This window comes from Hyaena hyaena, unplaced genomic scaffold, assembly GCF_003009895.1.
Source record: "Hyaena hyaena isolate Hyena2069 unplaced genomic scaffold, ASM300989v1 scaffold_790, whole genome shotgun sequence".
Lineage (NCBI taxonomy): Eukaryota > Metazoa > Chordata > Mammalia > Carnivora > Hyaenidae > Hyaena > Hyaena hyaena.
The window spans coordinates 526,119-548,850 of record NW_024081412.1 but is presented as its reverse complement, the minus strand read 5'-3'; the positions used below and the strand labels follow the sequence as shown (position 1 = coordinate 548,850).

Here is a 22,732-nt window from a genome sequence, read left to right as displayed (position 1 = left end):
CTAGTGAAAATAGGATAACCAAAACTGACTCAGGAAGATATACAGAATAGAACCTTATTCAAAGAACATCATCTTGTCAAACTGGCCAAAAATGAAACTGAATTTAATTCTAGCCCTCGTAAGTCTTATATATATGATCGTAATTGACTTGGGTAGTCAGAATAGTTGAAATCTTCCTGACCAAGATGACTGGTTAAAATTTTGTGTCCCATTCAAAAAATTTGCAGCTACTCTGGAAAACGGTTCGGAGGTTCCTCAAAAAGTTAAACATAAAACTACCCTGGTGATCTAGCAATCACAATTCTAAGTATTTACCCACAGGATACAAAAACACAAATTCAAATGCATATAAACGAATGCATCCTGGTGTTTATAGCAGCATTATCTACAATATCCAAGATATGGAAGCCCAAATATCCATGGAATATTACTCAGGTATAAAAAAAGAATGAAATCACTCCATCTTCAATGACATGGATGGAGCTAGAGATTATTATGCTAAGTGAAATAAGTTGATCAGAGAAAGACAAATACCACATGATCTCACTCATATGTGGAATTTAAGAAACAAAACAAATGAGCAAAGGGTAGAGACAGAGAGAGAGACAGAGAGAGAGAGAAAGGCAAACCAAGAAGTAGACTATTAACTAGACAGCAAACTGATGGTTACCAGTGGGGAGGTGATTTGGGGAGGGGGGTGGCTGATATAGACGTAGGGGAATAAATGCCGACTTATCATGATTAACACTGAGTAATCTATAGAATATTGAATCAATATATTGTATGCTTGAAACTTATATAACACTCTATGTTAATTAACTGGAATTAAAATAAAACTAAAAATTGGTTGGGGACACCCTAGAACATTTATTTTTTCTCATTTAGTTATTGTCTTTTTAAAATAAAGACTTGCACGTATTTGAAAATGTCAACACTTCAATTCCTTTAAAAGGAAAAATTAAAGAACAGTAGCACAGATCTCATTTCAGACATGATAAAGCAAATGAGTTTAAATGACTTTGTGTTGAACATAATGTATTTGTGGCAGCCTGAGAAAAGGATCTTGGTTCGATAACATCACCTCTTCAGCCACACACTGTAACGGGGGGGTTCATTACAATGGCGGCATAGCCACCCCACTGTGTCTACCTTTTTCTCTGTGAAGAGAAAGTAGAGATGAAATACTTGCAGAATGGCTAATTCCTGCAAACATTTCATATCACCAACAAACATGGCCTTCCCCTCAATCTCTCACTCTTTCACACTTACAGATAAAGGATCTGTCTCAGAGATAAAAACCCAGTTCATGAGATGCAATGATTAGGCAAGAGGTTGAATGCAAAGATATGAAAATCCCATGGTCAGCAAACAAAGGAGGGTGTTTCTGTGTACTTAAGCTGGGGCAAGATATCAGTGTCCTGATAGGTGTTGTTTTTCCAGTCTTTTTTTTTTTCTTTTTTCCTTAGAGTATCTTGTAAAGGCTGGGCAACAGAAACACAATGGCAAGTCAAGCAGTGGCCAGAGTCTCAAAGAGCACATTGAGTATAAAAAGCTAAACTAACAAATACAAAGTTACCGGTTCATAGAAAGGCATAATGCAGTGCAGGAAATCCACTGGGTGTGGACACAATGTTTTCACATCATGTACTTAAGGACATTTTTTGGAGAACAGTGAGAGAGTCAAAATTTCCATGAAGAGATACTTTCAGACACAAGAACAGAAAATAAAAACTATGAGTGCTAAAGGAGCAGTAGTAGTGCACAGTAGGGCACTGAGTTCAGGCTGAACTTGGTGGCTTAAAGAATATGAAATGACAGCAGAATTCCTGGAAGATAATGGGTGAGGACAGGGAGTGCGGAATGAGAGTACAGAGGTATGCAGGGGTCAATCCTTATAGAACTGTAGTCCCTGGTGAGGAGTTTGGGTTTTATTCTGGATACAGTGGAGAATAATTGAAGGGTCTCAAGGAGAACACATGATGAGACTTATATTTCCCAAAAACTATTCTAAGTGCGAGGAATAAGTTGGAAGTGTGGCCATTGTAAATAGCCAACCAAAAATAAGCATTCTTTATTTCAGTTTTATGTTTGTATATGTGCTTTGTATAACCACGAAGAAATGAAACATGTGCAACAATAACCTATTATTTTTAGAGTCTCCAAATAAACTTCTTCGAGTCAGCCACTTCTTAGAGGCAATCACCAAAGAAGTCTATCATTCTACCCAGCTGTAAGAAGTCTCAAGTAAGATGTTAGCTCTTGTGAGACAGAGATTCTCAGTCTCTTGTGAGACAGAGGTAAATCTCTGTTTACAGGGGTAAAGCTCTGATATGCTGAGTTCTTACCATTTTCTTTCCACATGTTGGTTTACATTCTTGAGCTTCTTTTGATTGTTTCTCAGGCAACTAGATGGAAACACATAGAAAAGAAGAGATTCTTATCTCCCTTCAAATGTTTTCACCCCCTTTTCTTGCTTTCCTTACCATTAAAGCAAAGCCTGCCTTTTCCTTTTTACAAACTTCTTTGTCCTTTAGAAAGAGCAGGAAGTCACATATATAGAATGTAATTCAGAAATTAATCACAGGGCCCAGGCTTACAATGGGATGAAATGGCTACAGTCTGATCTCTCCCGAGGAGGTGGGAGGGTCCTAAATAGAGAAAGACCCTAACCACAGGAAGGTGTGTCTTCTCCAGGATGTCCAGAGGAGACCAGCAGCTCAGGGGTGTCCATTCCTGTGGAATACTAGCACTATCAACCTTGGCTATCTGATCCAGAGCAAGATTCTCCAAATCTTGCTGTTTGCCCATCCATATACATACAGAACATTATGATCCTCACCTACATTCAAAGACGTTGGTTGTGCATATTACTCTTGATGTTTTCCCACCAATTACCATCTTCTTTATAAGAACCAAACAAGCACTGAGTGATGGAATTAGATTTATAGGAATCAGTGACTTTCTTGCTTATACAATAGTGAGATACAGACCCATGTCTGTGTTTCAGTTAATCAAATTTTCTACTACACCAGTTGTCCAAATGGTATTTTTTTGAATAGTCTTTTTCTAATATTATCACATCTCAAACATGTGTCTGTTCTCCTGCTTCTATGTAGAAGATTGTATGTAAAATATCCCAGACTATGTGCCTCACTCTTGCTTGCCAACAATATTTGGAGAAGACATTTCCTCAGTGTTCATGTTTAAAAGCTTAATAACATCATCAGATGTGGACTTATTTGGCCAGTAAGCAAAGAATAGAATTTGTTAAATACAAAGTAAGTCAGATTTGTGGAAGAAGGCCCCTTTGTAGAGATGAGTTTTGACATAGAGATTTACGGATAATATTCACAAATGGCTAAATGTGAATGTAATAATTACCTAATAGCATAGATTGCAAATCAGGCAAAATTTAATTTCAGTGTCCTATGTGTCCTCTTCTGCTTCCCTAGAGCCTGGTTTCCTCAAGATTCCATTTTTCTATACTGGCCACTGAATAATCTGATAAAATAATTCTTGAGATTGTTAATGATTCACTGACTTACGCTTCTAAGAGATGCTTGTACTTTAAAGTTAAAAAAAAGAACATAAAATCCTTAACATTAGTAAGAACCTAATTGAAATTCCATGTCATTACTACTGAATGTAAATGAGTACTAAATTCTGCTGTACACTAAATATTTCTTTAATAAAGCAAAATTTAGATCATGACAGAACAATAGGTGATTTAAAAACATTTGTTGGTTGAATTAAACAATCATGAAAACTAATCATTCAAGCAATAGATATTAAATGAATCTTAAAATGTATCTTGGTCAAAGTGTTGACATCATAGGTGATTTTTCCATACTTTTTGTGTTTTTTGAAAATTCTTTTTTTAACTTCCCAAATGTTTGGCATAAGTTTAAGACATCATAACTCCATAAAAGAAATCTAAATACAAAAAAAGCAACTATTTTTGCTCTATTTGTTTATCAAGTCAATCAAAAATCAACAATGAACTATCTTAAAATGTACATATGTCAGACACCGTAATATAGTAACTAATCCTTATATTAAAGAAGGAAACACATAGAAAATTTCCTAAAACACTCTTTTTTTTTTTTACATTTTTATTTATTTCTAGGAGAGAGAGAGACAGCGTGAGCAGGGGAGGGTCAAAGAGAGGGAGACACAGACTCTGAAATAGGCTCCAGCCTCTGAGCTGGCAGTCAACACAGAGCCCGACGCGGGGCTCGAACCCACAAACCGCGAGATCATGACCCAAACGAAAGTCGGGCGCTTAACCGACTAAGCCACCCAGGCGGCCCCCTAAAACACTCTTAAAATTATAGGGAAGGCTATAGAAGACAATTTTCAGGATACAGATAAAGGGAAATGTGAAAAAAAATGAGCTGTTAAAATACACTCATAAGAAAACAAATGATTGGAAACAGCAAAGTAATCAGATATCTCAAAAACTTGGAAAAAGAAAAAGAAATAAGCAAAGTTATGGAAAGAAATAAATGTGGTAGAAAACCAAATATTAGAAAAGAATATTGGCAGGATGAGCAAAAATATGGCAGAATCAATTAAGTAAAAGAAAAGGGAATGAAACAAACATCAAACAAATTTCAGAGAGATGCCTTGGTAACTCAGTCAGTTAAGCATCTGACTCTTGATTTCAGCTCAGGTCATGATCCTAGGGTTGTGAGTTTGAGCCCCACATTCTGTGCTGACAATGTGGAACCTGCTTGGGATTTTCCCTCTCTCCCTCTCTCTCTCTGCCCCTCCTCTGCTCGCTTGCTCACTCTAAATAAATAAATAGATATAGATAGATGATAGATAGATAGATAGATAGATAGATAGATAGATGATAGATTAGATAGATAAAATCAGAATAAGTGCTACAGAGATAAAAACAAAAGTGTGAACTCTTACATAGTAAAATGATGATTTAAAATTGATATTTCAGGAAAACAAAGTGTAAGTGGCGCCTGCGTGGCCCAGTTGGTTGAACTTCCAACTCTTGATTTTGGCCCAGGTTATGATCTCATTACTCATAAGTTTAAGCCCCTAGCCAGGCTCTGCCTTGACAGCACAGAGCTTACATGGGATTGTCTGTCTCTCTCTCTGTCTGCCCTTCCCTGGTTCATGCTCTCTCTTTCTCTCTGTCTCTCAAAAATAAATAAACATTTTTTAAAAAGGCTTTAAGAATTTCACAGGATTATCTCATTATAATTACTGTATGTTGTGGTTGTGATCTTGAAATAAACAAACAGGCAAATGAATGTGGGTTGCACGGTTGGATATACTTATTAATTGGTAATGGGAGATATTTTATTCCAGTAAGCAAAATAAGGGTAATTTCTGTCTAGAGCACTCCTCACTGGTGATTTTTTCTTATTTAGCCAGAGTAATTTTTTTACATTACAAAACAATTTTCTTTGTCAATTATATCTTAGTAAAGTTGGGGAAAACTATGTGCCTCCTGAGGAAAGTTTACAAACCGCCTATGGAGTATCCCTCTCTGCCGATATCAACCTTGGATTTGATCAAGTATCTAGATATAAACATCAATTTATAATTATAGCTTGTAAGAGGCATATTTGAAACAATAACATACAAATGTAACCAATAAAATCCAGATAATTTCTTCAACAGATAAATTCTAAGAGGGATAAACAAGAGCAGAAAAAAAATCCTAGAGGTTCAAAGGAACTTTAGACAGCTATCATTTAATTGGAATATACAAATAGCATTTGCATTTTTAAGTTTTTATTTTAATTTCAGTTATGTAACATACAGTATTATATTAATTTCAAATTTACAATATACTAATTCAATGCTTCCATATATCACCTGGTGCTCATTAAAACAAGTGCACTCCTTAATCCCCATGAACTATCTAACCCATCTCTCCCACACACCTCCCCTCTGGTAACATTAGGTTTTTTTCTCTATAATTAAGAGTCTGTTTCTTGCTTTTTCCCTCTCTTATTTTTTCCCGTTGGCTCATTTGTTTTGTTTCTTAAATTACACATATAAATGAAAACAGAGTATTTGTGTTCCTCTGACTTATTTTACTTAGCATAATACTCTCTAGCTCCATCCATGTCATTGCAAATGGCAAGATTTCATTCTTTTTTATGGATGAATAATATTCCGTTGTGTATACATAACACACCTTTATCCATTCATCAATCTATGGACACTGAGATTACCTCTATATTTTAGCTATTGTAAATAATGCTGCTATAAACATAGGGATGCATATATCCCTTTGAATTAGTGTTCTTGTATTACTTGAGTAAATTATTAGTGAACTTTGGAAAGAAATTAGCAGCATTGCTTGGGTGTCATACAATTAAATAAAAGGGGAATAGATAGTTTCCAATAAAATTTCACTAGGGAAATCCCTTCCTGCTTTTCCTGTAGTACTGGATACATTCCTTGGTTTCTTTGATTTCATATCCTCATGTCCAAAGTAGGGGTAGGAATATTGCCAGATCCTAGATTTAGTTGTGAAGATAAAATGAAACAATGCATGTAAACTAACAAGAACATGGTAAGTGATTAATCAGTGATAACAGTGATAGCTGTTATTTAACTACATTTTTTCAGGTTCTTGAGCTATATAGTGTATTTTGTCTCAAGGAACCACACTCGCAGGAATTATGTGGTTCACAAGGAACTTCATTCAATGAACATTCGTGCTCTCACTCCTGGAAGTAATTACTGACTGCTGACTATTTTATCAAAGCAGTCACAAACTCTTTAAGAGCCAAGGATTTGCATGTGTGTTTTCTTTACCAAGTTTAGAAGTTGTTTAGAATTATTTTCCCTTTAGTTTCAATTTTTTTTGCATTGTGACCAGACACCTGGTGTGGAATAAGTGCCCATGTTTTAAAAGGTGTTATTATCAGGGTGCCTGGGTGGCTCAGCTAGTTAAGTGCCCAACTTTTTATTTCAGTTCAGGTCTTGATCTCATGATTTGTGAAATTGAGCCCCACACTGGGCTCTGCTCTGACAGCATCTAGTCTGTTTAGAATACTCTTTCCCTCTCTCTCTGCCTCTCCCCTGCTCTTTTTCTCTACCCTCCTTCTCTCTTTCAAAATAAATAAATATTAAAAAAGAAAATTAAAAAATCAATCTAGAAAGGGTGATAAAAATGGAATGCTCCTTTAAATCTCAGTATTCTGAAGCAGATAATTTTGTCCTCTGCTTCTCTGAAATAAGAATTATACATGCTTTTTCACAACAGCCAGAAAAAAAAATTATAGAAAGTCTCCTTTCCATAGAGCATAGGTACAAGTTTCAGGGATTTTTCAGGTTTTAAAGGCACTGTCATTGTAATCAAAGGATCCACAATCTAAAAGACTTGTATATGTGTAATCATGACACTAGACAGAATTTGTTTAGTATCACAAATGCATATAAACCATTTATAAGTCACAAAAATGTGAAAGGATAACTTCTGGCAGAGATCAGAAAGATGTAACATTTGGCTAAGGCATTGCAGAACGAATATTTTGACAAGGCAAGATGGTTGAAAATGTACTTTTGAGTAAGAGTTCTGATAGCCAGTGCACACAAGCTTAAAATCAAAAGATTAACCAGTGGTCAGATTGTTAAGGATATAAAGTCCATAAAAAATATTTATGGTAGAAAGGGCAGAAAAGTGTACTTAACAAAATTAATTATATGTTCTTTAAATCCTTGCTTTGTGCTAAGTTTTGGGAGACATAGGGACAAAGCAACAATTACCCTTGAGAGATTCCCTAGTAAGTAGAAAGAAGTTGATTAGAGTTTGGCTGCTAAGCCAAGTGGTAGAGGCAATGCCCAAAGTAAGAAGAGAACAAGAAGGGGAGACTTATTAAAATAGAATATATATAAGGCCTTAAATTCCAAAATAAGTGGTCTACAATTTACATGTTAGGTAGTGGAAAATGGATGTACTCATTGAAACACAGGAGTAATGTGATTAGTGCTTTGCCATGGGCAGATCAATCTAATTGTGTTAAAGAACACAACCCAGTGGTTAAAAGTTACATTAAATGGTGCTCAACATTACTAATCACTAGGGGAATGCATATCAAAACCACTCTCTCAAAACCAATCTCTCTCAAAATAAATAAACTTTAAAAATAATGGACAGAGGATCTGAATAGACATTTTTCCAAAGAAGACATACAGATGGCCAACAGGTATAAGAAAAGATGTTCAACCTTACTAATTAGTGGGGGAATGCAAATCAAAACCATGAGATTATCATCTCACACCTCTTACAATAGCTACCATCAAGAAAAAGATATATCAAGAGGCACCTGGGTGGCTCAGTCGGCTAAGCGTCCAACTTCAGCTCAGGTCATGATCTCACAGTTCATGGGTTCGAGCCCCGAGTCAGGCTGTGTGCTGACATCTCAGAACCTGGAGCCTGTCTTCTGATTCTGTATCTCCCTCTCTTTCTGAGCCTCTCCTGCTCATGCTATCTATCTCTCTCCCTCAAAAATAAATAAAACGTTAAAAAAATATTTTTAAAAAAAAGAACAAAGAATAAGAGATATCAAGTTTTGGCAAGGATGTAGAGAAAAGGAAACCCTTTTACACTGTTGGTAAAATGTAAATTAATCTAGCCACTATGGAAAACAATTTTTGAATTAAAAATAGAACTACCACATGATTCAACAATCTTACTTCTGTATATACAACCAAAGGAAATGAAAATAGGGTATCAAAGGGGCTCCTGGGTGGCTCAGTCAGTTAAGCGTCTGACTTCGGCTCAGGTCATGATCTCATGGTCTGTGGATTCGAGCCCCACATCAGACTCTGTGCTGACAGCTTAAAGCCTGAAGCCTGTTTCAGATTCTGTGTCTCCCTCTCCCTCTGCCTCTCCCCAGCTCGTGCTCTATCTCTCTGTCTCAAAAATAAATTTAAAAGACATTTAAAAAAAAAAGAAAGCAGGGTATCAAAGAGATATCTGCACTACAGTGTTTATTGCAAAATTACACTACACTTACAATAGCCAAGATGTGGAAACAACCTAAGTGCCCAGCAATAGACAAATAAATAGAGAAGATGTAGCAGATGATGGATGGATAGATGGATAGATAATATATATTTATTATATATATATATGTTATATGTTATATATTGTATATATGACATGACCTTGAGGGCATTATGCTAAGTGAAATAAGTCAGACAGAAAAAGACAAATATCCCTTATATGTGCAATTTTAAAAAGCTGAACACATAGAAACAGAGAGTAGAATGATGGTTACCAGGACTGGAGGTAGGGGAATTAGGGAGATATTATTTAAGGACACAAACTCGCAGTGAGTAGATAAATATGTCCTGGAGATGCAATGCAAAATGTAGTGATTATAATCAACAATATTATATTGTAAATTTCAAATTCGCTAAGGGGCTAGATTTTAACTGTTCCAATCATGAAAAAAGAAATGATAATTTATGTGATGTGATAGAGGTGTTTGCTAACACTATGGCAGTAATCACACTGCAATATACAAATGTATTAAATTAACAACATGTACACTGTAAATGTATACAATGTTACATGTAAATTATATCTTAATTTTAAAGATCTAGTCTTGTTATATAACATAATATAATAAGATTTTGTGGAAGAAGTTAGGGTAAATTGATAGGAGGGTGGGGTGCTAAAGACAATCCTCTAAGATTAAGCAGGATAATGCCGATTATCCATATCTATTCTACAACTTCAAAGGTATTCAAAGATAAGGAAGAATAAAATCACCAAGAAAAGGCACTACTTAAATCAAAAGCATTTGAGTACATTATTTTGCATCCATAATTTTCAAGAACCTGACTGCTTATTCTCATACAGATAGACCCCAAGAAGTTGATGAATTGGAGGATAAATCCCACACCCAAATGAGGTTAGAAAGATACAGAAAGATTCAAGTGACTACAGACCAGGGTTCCTGGATAAAATGCAGAATGTACGGTCAAATTTGAATTTCAGATAAACAACAGATAATTTGTTTAGTATAAGTATGACCCATGCAATAATGTTCTAAATATTGGATAAGATGTATTTACACAAACAAAAGTTTCTATTTTTTGCCAACTTGACTTGGCATCCTGTATTTTTATTTTCTAAATCTGGCAACCTACCATGGTTCCAAAGTAAGGCAAAAGAAGGAGTGAGTAAACTGAGGCAGCAAGGGGTCACTGTGCGTTCTTAAAGAATGCTGTTCTCAGGTACACACCTCTTAAAGCAAACTCTCATCATTTCAAATGCATACACCCAGTCTCCTTTTCCCTCTTCTTCCAAGAAACAGCCCTGCCTAGAGCCAGACTCACCTGAGTTCTCTCAGGAGAGAATTCCCCATTCTCTCACTGTGACTCTGTTTTTCAGCTCCTGAGTTTCACTCCACTTTCGACAACAATGGGCACAGTTTGAGCAGGACGTTGCATCTGAGCACTGGCTTGTGCTGTCACTAACAGTGAGCTGCTGACTGACAGGCATGGTAGAGAAGGCAGGAACCGTTCTGAAGGGGAGGGGGAAAGGAAGACATGTGTGTAAAAAAATCAGGTTGAAACATGAAGGAATAAACCTAACATTCTAGGTTCACTTTGCTTTCAAGGAAATTTCAGGATTGGAGAATCGAAAGGGTAGGAGTTTTCCTATTCTCCTTTCTGAGAATCCAGAATACCAATATTTTGTCCTCTTCTAAACACACAAAAAGAAAGTATCTTGTAAGGAAAGTTGAAAACAAAGTTAGAAGTGAAATTTTATTGCTCCTCAGGTTGTAAAAATTAAATCAAACATAAATGCCTTTCCTAAGAGATCTGATACTTCAAAAAAATAAAAAGGGAAAAAAGAGGGAAAAGGTAAAAATAGAAGAGCACTGATGGTTTTTTTTGTTATAATCTACCGTTTTATTATAGATTTTTTTTTTTACAAATAGTTTATTGTCAAGTTGGTTTCCATATAACACCCAGTGCTCATCCCCACAAGTGCCCCTGATGTTATTCAAGCTAGGTAAAGGAGCAGTTGTGCTTCTTCCTGTTGTTGTTCCAAGGCTAGTATTGCAATAGGGAAGGAAAAGGGCCTGAGAGACCCATATCTACCATCAGGTCCCCCACTTCCTCCCCTACACCACCCAGCAGAGCCACAGAGCACAAGCTGGCCTCAGTGATAATTTCCAGGCAGGCGATTAGCTAACTGCTGACCCTGAGCTGTTGCTGTTGGGGGAATTAAGTAGTTTATTCACAATATCTGTCACCCAATAAAGTGCAAAACAGATAACAACTTCAGCGTTTATCCAACAAGAAATGGATTGGCTGACTTCAGAATTATATGCTCATCTATTCCAAAGTGTTTGTTTTTTTTTAAATCATATGATGATACCAAGTCTGAGGAAGTTTGTTACTGTTACCCATAAGCAGAGTTCAAGGGTCTCGAATGCTTTACAGTCATTTCTAAATGTTGTATTACTATTTTATGTTTCAATCATAGCATGAGAAAAATGTATTTGAAGCAGGATTGTCACACACCGCATCCTGGGGTTATGCTTTACCGAAATTATATTTGAGAACTTATGCACCAAATCCCATTTCCCAAACTTTAACATTTTACCAACCTTCAGAGGACTCTGTTAAATGAAAATTCTGATTCTGTCAAACTGGGTGCAACATTCTGCCATTATAACAAGCTGCTGGTCATGCCGGTCTGGCAGTTCCTTTGAGTACCTAGACACAGGCCAATGATTCCAAGTGTTGTGCCAGACCAACAGCATCAGCACAACCTAAAGTCATTAGAAATACAAATTCTGAGGTGTGCCTGAGTATCTCAGTTGGTTAAGTGCCCAGCTCTTGATGTCAGCTCAGGTCTTGATCTCAGGGTCTTTTGTTCAAGCTCCATGCTCTGTAGAGCCTACTTAAACAAACAAACAAAAAACTAGTCTTTCTCCTGTATTACTTAGAAATAAAGTCATTAATCCACAAATACTTAATTACGTAGGTTCCTGTTGGGTCACAGATGCTAACTGATAGAGATGTGGTTCCACAAAAAGCCACTTTTACTCCCCTTTCTGCCCACACAAGGGTGAATCTATCTGGAAAAGGACAAGACATTAATTCTACTACCAATGTCTAATCAGTGGACATCCTGTACCTCGTGTTCTTCTTCTGTGGAATAGATAGGATATAAGGAAGTGAGTTTCAGTGAACTGTGTTCTGTGCTGATGTTGTCAGTGACTATTCATTAAGCACAACAGACATGGACAGTATCCAACTTCATTTGGACTTTCATGCCATGCGGAAGAGACAGCAGTCCTTTCAACACCAGTGCCTCAACTTGCCCACCTGCTGCAGGTCACTTATATCTCTTAGCAGTGCTCTCTGTTAATATATCCCCTACCTGCTTGCTCTTCTGTTTGATCTCTTTACTTGGTCTTCTATCTACCAACAAGTTCAGTTTTCCTTATCAGAAAAAGACATAAAATACTGTCCAGTGACTCTGATAGAGAACCATCATCTCAGCTTGGTCTTTTTTTTATATATAGTTTTATTTATGTTTTGAGAGAGAGACAGACAGAGCATGGGCTGGATAGGGGCAGATAGAGAGAGGGAGACACAGAATCTGAAATAGACTCCAGACTCTGAGCTGCCAGCACAGAACCCGATGCGAGGCTCGAATCCACGAGCCTCGAGATCATGACCTGAGCCGAAGTCAGACTCCCAACCGACTGAGCCACTCAGGTGCCCCTCAGTTTGGCCTTTTAAATTCAGGCACTTAATTACATGTATCGTTCTTATTATTAAATTATTATATGCTTGGTGTAGAAAATCTAGAAAATACAAATTAGGAAAAAAAAAACCTTTAAGGGATCCAGTATCACTTAAATCAGAAATCAAACTACCCAGCAAGAATTCCATGTATATTTTAATATATATTTGCATGTTTGTTCTGCGAACACCCTGTTTTAAAATTTCCAAAAAGAGGGGCTCCCAGGTGACTCAGTACATTGAGCATCTGACTCTTGTTTTGGCTCAGGTCATGATTTCACGATTTTGTGAGTTCGAGCCATCATTAGGCTCTGTCCTGGCATCATGGAGCCTGCTTCTCCCCCTCTCTCTGCTACTCCCCTCACACTGTCTCTGTCTATCTCAAAATATAAATAAATAAATAAATAAATAAATAAATAAATAAATAAATAAAACATATTTTTAAAATTTCAGTAGCGCATGGGTGGCTCAGTCGGTTAAGCATCCAAGTTGGTCTCATGAGTTTGAGCCCCGTGTAAGGCTTTGTGCTGACAGCTCAGAGCCTGGAACCTGTTTCAGATTCTGTGTCCCTCTCTTTCTCTGCCCCTCTCCTTCTCACACTCTTTCTCTCTCTGTCTCAAAAATAAATAAACATTTTAAAAAATGAATTTTTTAAAAAATTCCAAAATGGGATCCTCTATTGCATGTGTCTTTCCAAACCATTGAACAGATTTTCAAAGACCATTTTCCCCTTTATTTAAGTATAATTGAAATATTAAAAAACAGAATATATGGCGCACCTGGGTGGGTCAGTCAGTTAGGTGTCCAAGTCGAGTTTGTCCAGGTCATGATCTCATGGTTCATGGGATTGAGCCCCCCGACAAGTGCTGATCTGATGGCACATAGTATATATATAATAATATATAAATATATAAATAATATATATAAATATATAAATATATACATAATATATATATATATAAATATATAAATAATATATAATATAATAATAACACTTTGGTTAGTTTGGCTATATATACATAGTCATGATAATACCATCATCACAATCAATGTAATAAGCATATATATCACCTCCAAAAGTAGTTTCCTTATATTCTTTTGGGCTGTGTGTGTGTGTGTTAAAAATACTTAACATGAGTTATATTATTTTAACAAATCTTTAAGTTTTTAAGTGTGCTTTTGTTCCTTTACTTTCTCCTGTTAAGATGGTATATAAGCTCTCATATTTTACTGCTCCATTAGAAATTCACTTCCTTTCTGTGATACCCTATGAATGTAAAACTAAAAATTAATAAATGTGTATGCTTTGTCTCCTGTTAATCTGTCTGTTGTCAGTTTAATTCACAAGATCCCAGGAACCAAGTTTTTACTAAAGCTTTTATTAAGTTTTATCTAAAGTTTTTCCTCCCTTACAATTGCTTGGTTGATGATGATGATGATTATGATTGCTTTGTGCTTAATTATATAATTGTATACAATTATATAATTGGCTTCATTGGTCCTCATCAGGAATTTGTTGGGAATGTACCTTGGTGGTCACAAAATATTTGCAAATGTAGAAGAAAATTTTTTCCTATTATGATGTCACTGCCTAGAATATGTCGCAACCAAATGTTGTGTTTCCTCCAGTGCTGCTCCCCAGAAACTTTGAAGGATACAAAAGTCAAAGTGTTGGAAGATTTGAGGAGGTCTTATGCACCATCCTTTTCAGGATCATAACCTAATTGTAAACATTCGCCTGAGTGATGAATGTTGCAGTTTGGTTGACAAACTGCACTTACTGCGACTATCTGGAATGAGAGTGTTCAACATTTCATTAGCACACCTGTTATGAGCTTCCTTCTTGTAACTTCCTGGGAACTTTCCTCTTAGCAGGTGCATGGTGCATTTGGTGCACTTTTCCCGAGGCATATTGTCTGTTCTCTGGACAAACCCAGCTGTCTTTAGTGCTCTGATACTGTTTTTTTTTTCTTTTTTAAAGTGTGTTGATTTGATATATTCATATAACACAAAATGATTACCACCTCTAATGTCAATTAGCTACCAGCTCTGTCCTATCACATATGATTTTTTTCACTTCAAAACCATTTTTTAATTGTATTGTTGACATGCAAAGTTAAATTACATTCAGGTGTACAATATAGTGACTCAAAAATTTTGTACATTACATTATACTCACAACTGCCCCATTACATCACGATTACAGTATCATTAACTACATTCCTTATGCTCTGCCTTTTATGCCCATGACTACTTTATTCCATAAGTGGAAGCCTGTACCTCCCACTCCCCTTCACTATTTTGCTCAATGCACACACACCCCATATTCCCTCAGGGAACAATCAGTTTGTTTTTTGTACTCCTAGGTCTGATTCTAATTTTATATTTTGTTCACTGGGATTTTTTAAATTCCACAAATAAGTGAAATCATGTAGTATTTGTTTTTCTCAGTTTGATTTTTTACTTAGCAGAATACCCACTAGGTCTATCCATGTTGTCTTAAATGGCATGATCTCTTCCTCTTTATGGCTGAGTAATAATCCACTTAAAATAAAATCTTAAAAATAAAATATTACATTTAAAAATAAAATCTTTAAAAACTAGACACAAAGATCAATGGGACAGAATAGAGGGTCCAGAAATAAATCCACAATTATATGGTCAATTAATTTATGACAAAGGGGGCAAGAATATACGATGAATAAAACATAGTCTTTTCGGCAAATAGTGTTGGGAAAACAATAGCTACATGCAAAAAGAGTACAACTGGATCACTTTTTGAAATCATACACAAAAATAAACTCAGAATGGATCAAAGGCCTAAATTTGTGAGACCTGAAACTATACAAATCCTAGAAGAAGACACAGGCAGTAATTTCTTTGAAATAGGCCAATGCAACATTTTTCTAGATACGTCTCCTAAGGCAAAGGAAGCAAAAGTAAAATTAAACTTTTGGGACCACACTAAAATAAACAGCTTTTGCACAATGAAGGAAATCATTGTATATATATATATGTCAATAATATTTCAATTAAAAAAAGAAAAGAAACAATATGAAAATACCTAATAGAATAGATTATTACCACAATTGCCCTCCCCATGGGTTCCTGGATTCATTATAATAAGTCACAGAAAATGGAGCTCACCCAGATGGAGAGCTGAGTTTTGCCTTATCTTGGGGGAAATGAAACAAGCCCATAGAGAGTTATTAAAGATGCTGATTCAAACTTTTATTCTGGATAGTGGATTCACAATCCCTGACAGTAAAGCATCTGAGCTCTTGAAGCATTATCATGCCCATGGTGATGCTCATGGGCCGTGCTTTGTTGGAATATATATTGGTGAAAAAGACTCTCAATAAGAAAGACACAGAGCTAGCTATAGAATGTGGAGTTCCCATACCTCTCCCTGGACCAGAGATCAGCATTCTCACCTTTTTAAAAAATTATATTTAGTTAGTTAGTTATAATTGCTTAAAACATTGTATTTACTTAAGGTATACAACATGATGGGGAGAGCTTGGGAAGATGACAGAGTAGGAGGACCCTGACCTTAGTACATCCCATGTTTTCAACTAGATATCATCCACATTTAAGTCAATAAACCAGAACAGGATCCCAAGACTGACAGAATAAACTCCACAACTAAATACAGAGATATAGAATCTGAAAGATTAGGAAAGGGGGCGCCTTGGGTGACTTAGTTGGTAAGTATTCAACTCAACTTAGGCTCAGGTCCTGATCTCACAGTTCCTGAGATCAAGCTCCATGTAGGGCTCTGCAGAGCCTGCTTGGGATTCTCTCTCCTTCAGTCTCTCTGCCCTTCTCCACTTATGCTCTAGCTCTCTCAAAATAAATAAACTTAAGAAAAATAAAATCTTAAACAATATATATTCTTGAAAGGTTAGGAAGGTCAGATAGCCAAAGGGAGGTTGCCTATAGGAGAGAGCATGGGAGCTGTGCATGCAGAGAGGGCACAGAAATAGGACCTCGCCAGGGAGCTCACATGGGGAAGACTAATCTCCACAATATTTGTCTTTAACATCCAAAGAGGATAGATTTCGTGACTTTTTAAAACCAGTGGGACATGGAGCCTGGAGCATTAAAAGTCAGCTGACTCAGCACTGGACAACCCAGGAAAGCAAGTGATATCTGGATCACAACTCTTTAAGATACTGCAACCTCTGTGGAGAGGCAGTATAAAAACAGCAGGTTACTCAATGTTGGACACTAATGAGAGACAGATCTGTTCATACTGCTTCCAGAGCATTTGGGGGAGTTCTTTAAAATGTAGGGAGATGGCAGATGGCATTTTCCTCTCCTGCCTACTGGCATCTCTCATTGCCTGAGTTGTTAATTTTAATTTGTATTTCCCTGCCTACTGGCATAAACACAGAGCCACCTGTGAGACAGTCGGATTGCACAGACACTTGTAGCCTGAGTCCAGATCTCATGTCACATTTTGTTAAATCTCCGAATGTCCATGTGCCTAACCACATCACAAACCGGGCCCAGCCATGCCCAACCATCATGGCAAACTGAGCTCAGCCTCACACGTCCTCACTGTCCCCAGTGCAGTCCCCCAGCTGCGGCACTACTTCAGGGGATTCAGCACAGGACTAGTGGCTAAACACAAATTTTGCTAAGACCGCATGCTACTCCCAAGTTCCCTGGCAGACACGCTTCCTTAGAGATGGTCTGGCTGGGTTTTATAACACAACAGAGAGTTAGCAAGACCCACAACAGTCAGAGTCAGTGCAGATGACTACACTCAAAAGAAAAGTGACTCAGACACAACAGCAGAGTGTAAGCAACACAGATAGGACACTCCTGAAAAGGCAGGTTCTAGTGAACAGGTGACAATGCACTGCAGGGTACAACAGGACCTCTTCTTCATTAAGTCAGAAGACACAGATGAATTTCTCAACACAAAAAAAAACACACACACAACCAAAAACCATAAGATACAAACCTAAGGAGCAAACCTAACCAGAGAAGTAAAAGATCTGTATTCTGAAATCTATAGAACACTTACGAGATAAATTTAAGTTAAAAGAAATAAAGAAATGGAAAAACATTCCATGCTCATCGACTGGAAGTACAAGTATATTTTTAAATTTTATATACTTTTTTCATTATAGGTGATTATATTATGATTTGCATATTAATAATAAATAGTTTTTTTAATTTACATCCAAGTTAGTTACCACATAGTGCAACAATGATTTCAGTAGATTCCTTAATGCCCCTTACCCATTTAGCCTATCTTCCCTCCCACAACCCCTCCAGTAATGCTCTGTTTGTTCTCTATATTTAAGGATCTTTTATGTTTTGTTCTCCACCCTGTTTTTAAATTATTTCTGCTTCCCTTTCCTTATGTTCATCTGTTTTATATCTTAAATTCCTCATATGAGTGTAGTCATGATATCTGTCTTTCTCTGACTGACTAATTCCGCTTAGCATAATAAACTCTAATTCTATCCACATAATTGCAAATGGAACGATTTCATTCTTTTTCATCACCGAGTAATACTCTATGGTATATATTCTATACATACCATATACATACATAGAGTATGTATATATATATACATCTTCTTTATCCATTCATCCATCGATGGACATCTGGGCTCTTTCTATATTTTGGTTATTGTCAATAGTGCTGCTATAAACATTGGGGTGCATGTGTCCCTTTGAAACAGCACATCTGTATTCCTTGGATAAATACCTAGTAGTGCAATTGCTGGGTCATAGGGTAGTTCTAGGTTTATTTTTTTGAGGAACCTCCAAACTGTTTTCCAGAGTGGCTGCACCAGTTTGCATTCCCACCAGCAGTGCAAAAGAGATCCTCTTTCTCCACATCCTTGCCGACATTTCTCATTGCCTGAGTTGTTAACTTTAGCCATTCTGACTGGAGTAAGGTGGTATTTCATCGTGATTTTAATTTGTATTTCCCTAATGATGAGTGATGTCGAGCATTTTTTTCATGTGTCTGTTTGCCATCTGGATGTCTTCTTTGAAAGTGTGTATTCATGTCCTTTGCCCATTTCTTCACTGGATTATTTGTTTTTTAGCTGTTGAGTTTGATAAGCTCTTTATAGATTTTGGATACTAACCCTTTATCTGATATGTCATTTACATATATCTTCTCCAATTCCGCTAGTTGCCTTTTACTTTTGCTGATTGTTTCCTTCGCTGTGCAGAAAGAAGCTTTTCATTTTGATGGGGTCCCAATAACTCATTTTTGCTTCTGTTTCCCTTGCCTCTGGAGATGTGTTGAGTAAGAAGTTGCTGCAGCTGAGGTCAAAGAGGTTTTTGCCCGCTTTATCCTTCAGGATTTTGATGGCTTCCTGCTTACATTTAGGTTGTTCATCCATTTTGAGTTTATTTTTGTGTATGGTGTAAGAAAGTGGTCCAGGTTCATTTTTCTGCATGTCGCTGTCCAGTCTTCCCACACCGTTTGCTGAAGAGACTGTCTTTATTCCATTGGATATTTTTCCTGCTTTGTCAAAGATTAATTGGCCATACATTTGTAAGTCCATTTTTGGGTTCTCTGTTCTGTTCCACTGATCTGAGAGTCTGTTTTGTGCCAGCACCATACTGTCTTAATGATTACAGCTGTATAGTACATCTTGAATGGATGTACACATATTTTTAAGGTCTATACTACCCAAAGTAACCTATACTTTTAATGAAATCCCTATCAAAATACCAACAGCATTTTTCACAGAGCTAGAACAAATCTATGATACTACAAAAGACCCTGAATAGTCAAAGCAAACTTGAAAAAGAAAAGCAAAGATGGAGGCATCACGATTCTGGACTTCAAGCTGTATATACATACTTATATACAATATATATACGTACACATACAGACAGGAATATTTCTTAGCCATCAGAAAGAATGAATCTTGCCATTTGCAATTAATGACATGATGGTGCTAGACTGTATTATGTTAAGAGAAATAAGTCAGAGAAAGACAAATACTATATGATTTCAATTATAGTGGAATTTAAGAAACAAAACACATGAACATGGCAGAAAGAAAAAAAGAGACAGCAAAGCAAACCATGAAAGAGACTTTTAACTATAGAGAACAAACCAAGGGTTGCTGGAGGAGAAGTGGGTGGGAGATGGGCTAAATGAGTGATGGATGTGAAGGAGGGCACTTGTTATAATGATCACTGAGTGTTATATGTAAGTGATGAATCACTGAGTTCTACTTCTGAAACCAGCAGCAGCAGCAGCAACAAAACAATATTTGCCATGCTGTTCATTAGATCCTCAGAACTTAATTATCTAATAACTAAAAGTTTGAACACTTTGAGTAATACCTCCCGATTTTCCCATTCTGTAACTGCTAACAACCGTCATTCTATTCTCTGCTTCCATGAGTTTGAATTCCTTCCTTTCTTCCTTCCTTCCTTGTTCCCTTTATCTCTCTCCCTTCATTTCTTCCTTCCTTCCCTTTTCCATTTCCTCATATAGATGACATTATACAGTATATTTTCTTCCTGTATGACTTATTTCACTTAACATAACACCCTCCAGTTTCACTTATATTGTTTCAAATGGAAGGATTTTATTTTTTATGGCTGAATGTTATTCCACTGTATATTTGTACCACATTTTCTTTATACATTTACCCTCCAACAGACACAGGTTATTTTCATATTTTGGCTATTGTGAATAATGCTACAATGAACACGGAAAATCAGGTATATAAAAGGGGGTTTCACACCACTAGTCATCAGGAATTACAAATAGAACCATAATAAGAATCACTTCTCCCCTGCTAGAATCTTTATTTTCAAAAAGACAAGGGATAAAAAACCCAGTGAGAATGTGGACAAAAGGGACTTATGTGCATTGTTGGTAGGACTGTTAATTGGTACAACTACTGTGGGAAACAGTATGGATGTTCCTGAGCATTCTTAGTTTAAACCTCAATTAATTCCATAGATCTGATCAGTGAAGCAAAGCAATAATAAAAAAATTATAACCAAGTCAAATAATATCCTGCTTTTGTTTTTCCCAAACGACCAAGTTGCTCTGATGATAATTGTTGTACTGGAAAAATTATTTTGTATTTCTCCAAGTAGACTGAATGATACTCAGATGCTAAACTGTATTTCAACAAATTTCATTGGCAATGACAGCATGTGTACTTATGTGTATATCTGTATGTGACTGTGTTCAGCTGTGCACACAGATATCATGCATCTTTGCCTAAGTAGAATTTGTCTTTTCAAATTATCTGGAAGGGATGTAAGAGCTGACATGCTAGCCTGAAAGGTGCCCTTTGTGACATTGTTTCTGTATTGCCTACTTAAATAAGAGTTTTAGAACTCGTGAGAGCTATCTGACAGGAGGATATAAGCTTTCAGCTATAGGATTCATAAGTTCTGGGGATGTAATATACAGCACAGTGACCGTAGTTAAAAAAAACTTGTGTTATATACTTGAAATGTGCTAAAAGGGGCACCTGAGTAGCTCAGTCAATTGAGCATCTGACTCTTGGTTTCAGCTCAAGTCATGATCCCATATTTATGAGATCAAGACCCATGTTGGGCTCTGTGCTGAGTGTGCAGCCTGCTTAATATTCTCTCTCTCTTCCTCTGTTCCTCTTCCCTGCTCACTCTCTCTCTCTCTCTCTCTCTCTTTCTCTCTCTCTCTCCCTTTCTGGAAAAAAATGTGCTAAAATAATAAGTTTGTGTTCTCACCACACACGGGGGGAAAAAAGGTATAAATCTGTGGTGATGGATAGTTTAATTATGCTAATTAGGGGCATGATTTTGCAATGCATACATAAGTAAAAATGTTGCTGTGCACACCTTAAGTATACACATTTGTCAATCATGTCTCAATAAAACAGAAAGAAAAGTGAGCTTTGCCCTCTTAAGGCCTTCACCATTGTTCTGAACTTGTAGAATGAAAAAATCACAGTGCTATGGACTGAATTATGTCCCTCCATTCATATTTTGAAGCCTTAATTCCGGTACCTTAGAATTCATGTTTGAATATAGGATCTGTAAAGCAATTATTAACTTGAAATGAGGACAATAGGGTGGGTAGTAATCCAAAATGACCGGTGTCATAAGAAGAGTTTTTGGACACACAGAGGGACACCAGGAATGCACACACAGAGGGGGGGGAAAGCATGTGAAGAACAAAAAGTGTTATCGTCTACAAGCCAAAGAGAGATGTCTGAGGAGAAATCAACCCTTATGGAACCTTGATCTTTACAGAACCATATCCTCCAGAACAGTGAGAAATAAAGTCTTGTTGCTTTATCTACTCATTTTAAAAAATGTGTTACATCAGACCCTAGACAGCTGGCTGCAGAGGAGATGCACTGACGACAGTGGACCAATGCAGTGCAAGGGACTGGATACTTGACACTCTTTCTCTCCTCCTGCGGTAACTCGAGCATCAGAGGTGCATTGGAAAAGAATAACTGATACCCTAGCCTGAGCAGCTAGGACATCCCATATGCATAGGATGGAAAACATGGATCATGTCTTCTACATGCACTGTTTCTCCAAGTAAGAGCCCAGAGCCTGGCATGCCAGGAGAAGGTGTCACACCCTCAGTCTGTCCCTGCATCTTAGAGTCTGTCCCCAGAAAAAAATGTTGGAGTAGCCCAGAAGGTCATTTTAAAAGATCTATATAAGAGCCTTCAGATAAGTCTCAGAACACTCCTACTGGCATCTGGAGACACTGGAAGTTCTCAAATGTGTATCTTTGTAGAGGTATAAACACATGGTACATACAACACACAGAAAAGATCTGAAGCCATTGGAAACCTTACAAAACCTGAGAGATTGGGAGAAAAAGGACACAGAATCCACTGAGAAAGCCTTCTAACGGGTACATCAAGACACAAGCCAGAGTACACAAGGTGGAGAGTCCCAAATATCACTATGAATAGGAAAATAAAATAACCAAGGTCCCCACAAGAAAGACCAAGAG

The 22,732-nt window shown here is 36.9% G+C and overlaps 1 protein-coding gene across 1 annotated transcript in view; it reads right to left on the bottom strand.

Moving 5' to 3' along the window:
• Positions 1-10,408, bottom strand: part of GCSAML (germinal center associated signaling and motility like) — a 45,365-nt gene extending 34,957 nt beyond the window's left edge. The window contains exons 1-2 of the mRNA XM_039218798.1: positions 10,330-10,408; positions 2,346-2,405 (exon numbers count right to left, since the gene is read on the bottom strand). Coding sequence (XP_039074729.1) covers positions 2,346-2,405; positions 10,330-10,358 — 89 coding nt within the window. The 5' untranslated portion in view covers positions 10,359-10,408. The remainder of the gene's footprint in view (positions 1-2,345; positions 2,406-10,329) is intronic.
• Between the last annotated feature and the right edge of the window lie 12,324 nt (positions 10,409-22,732).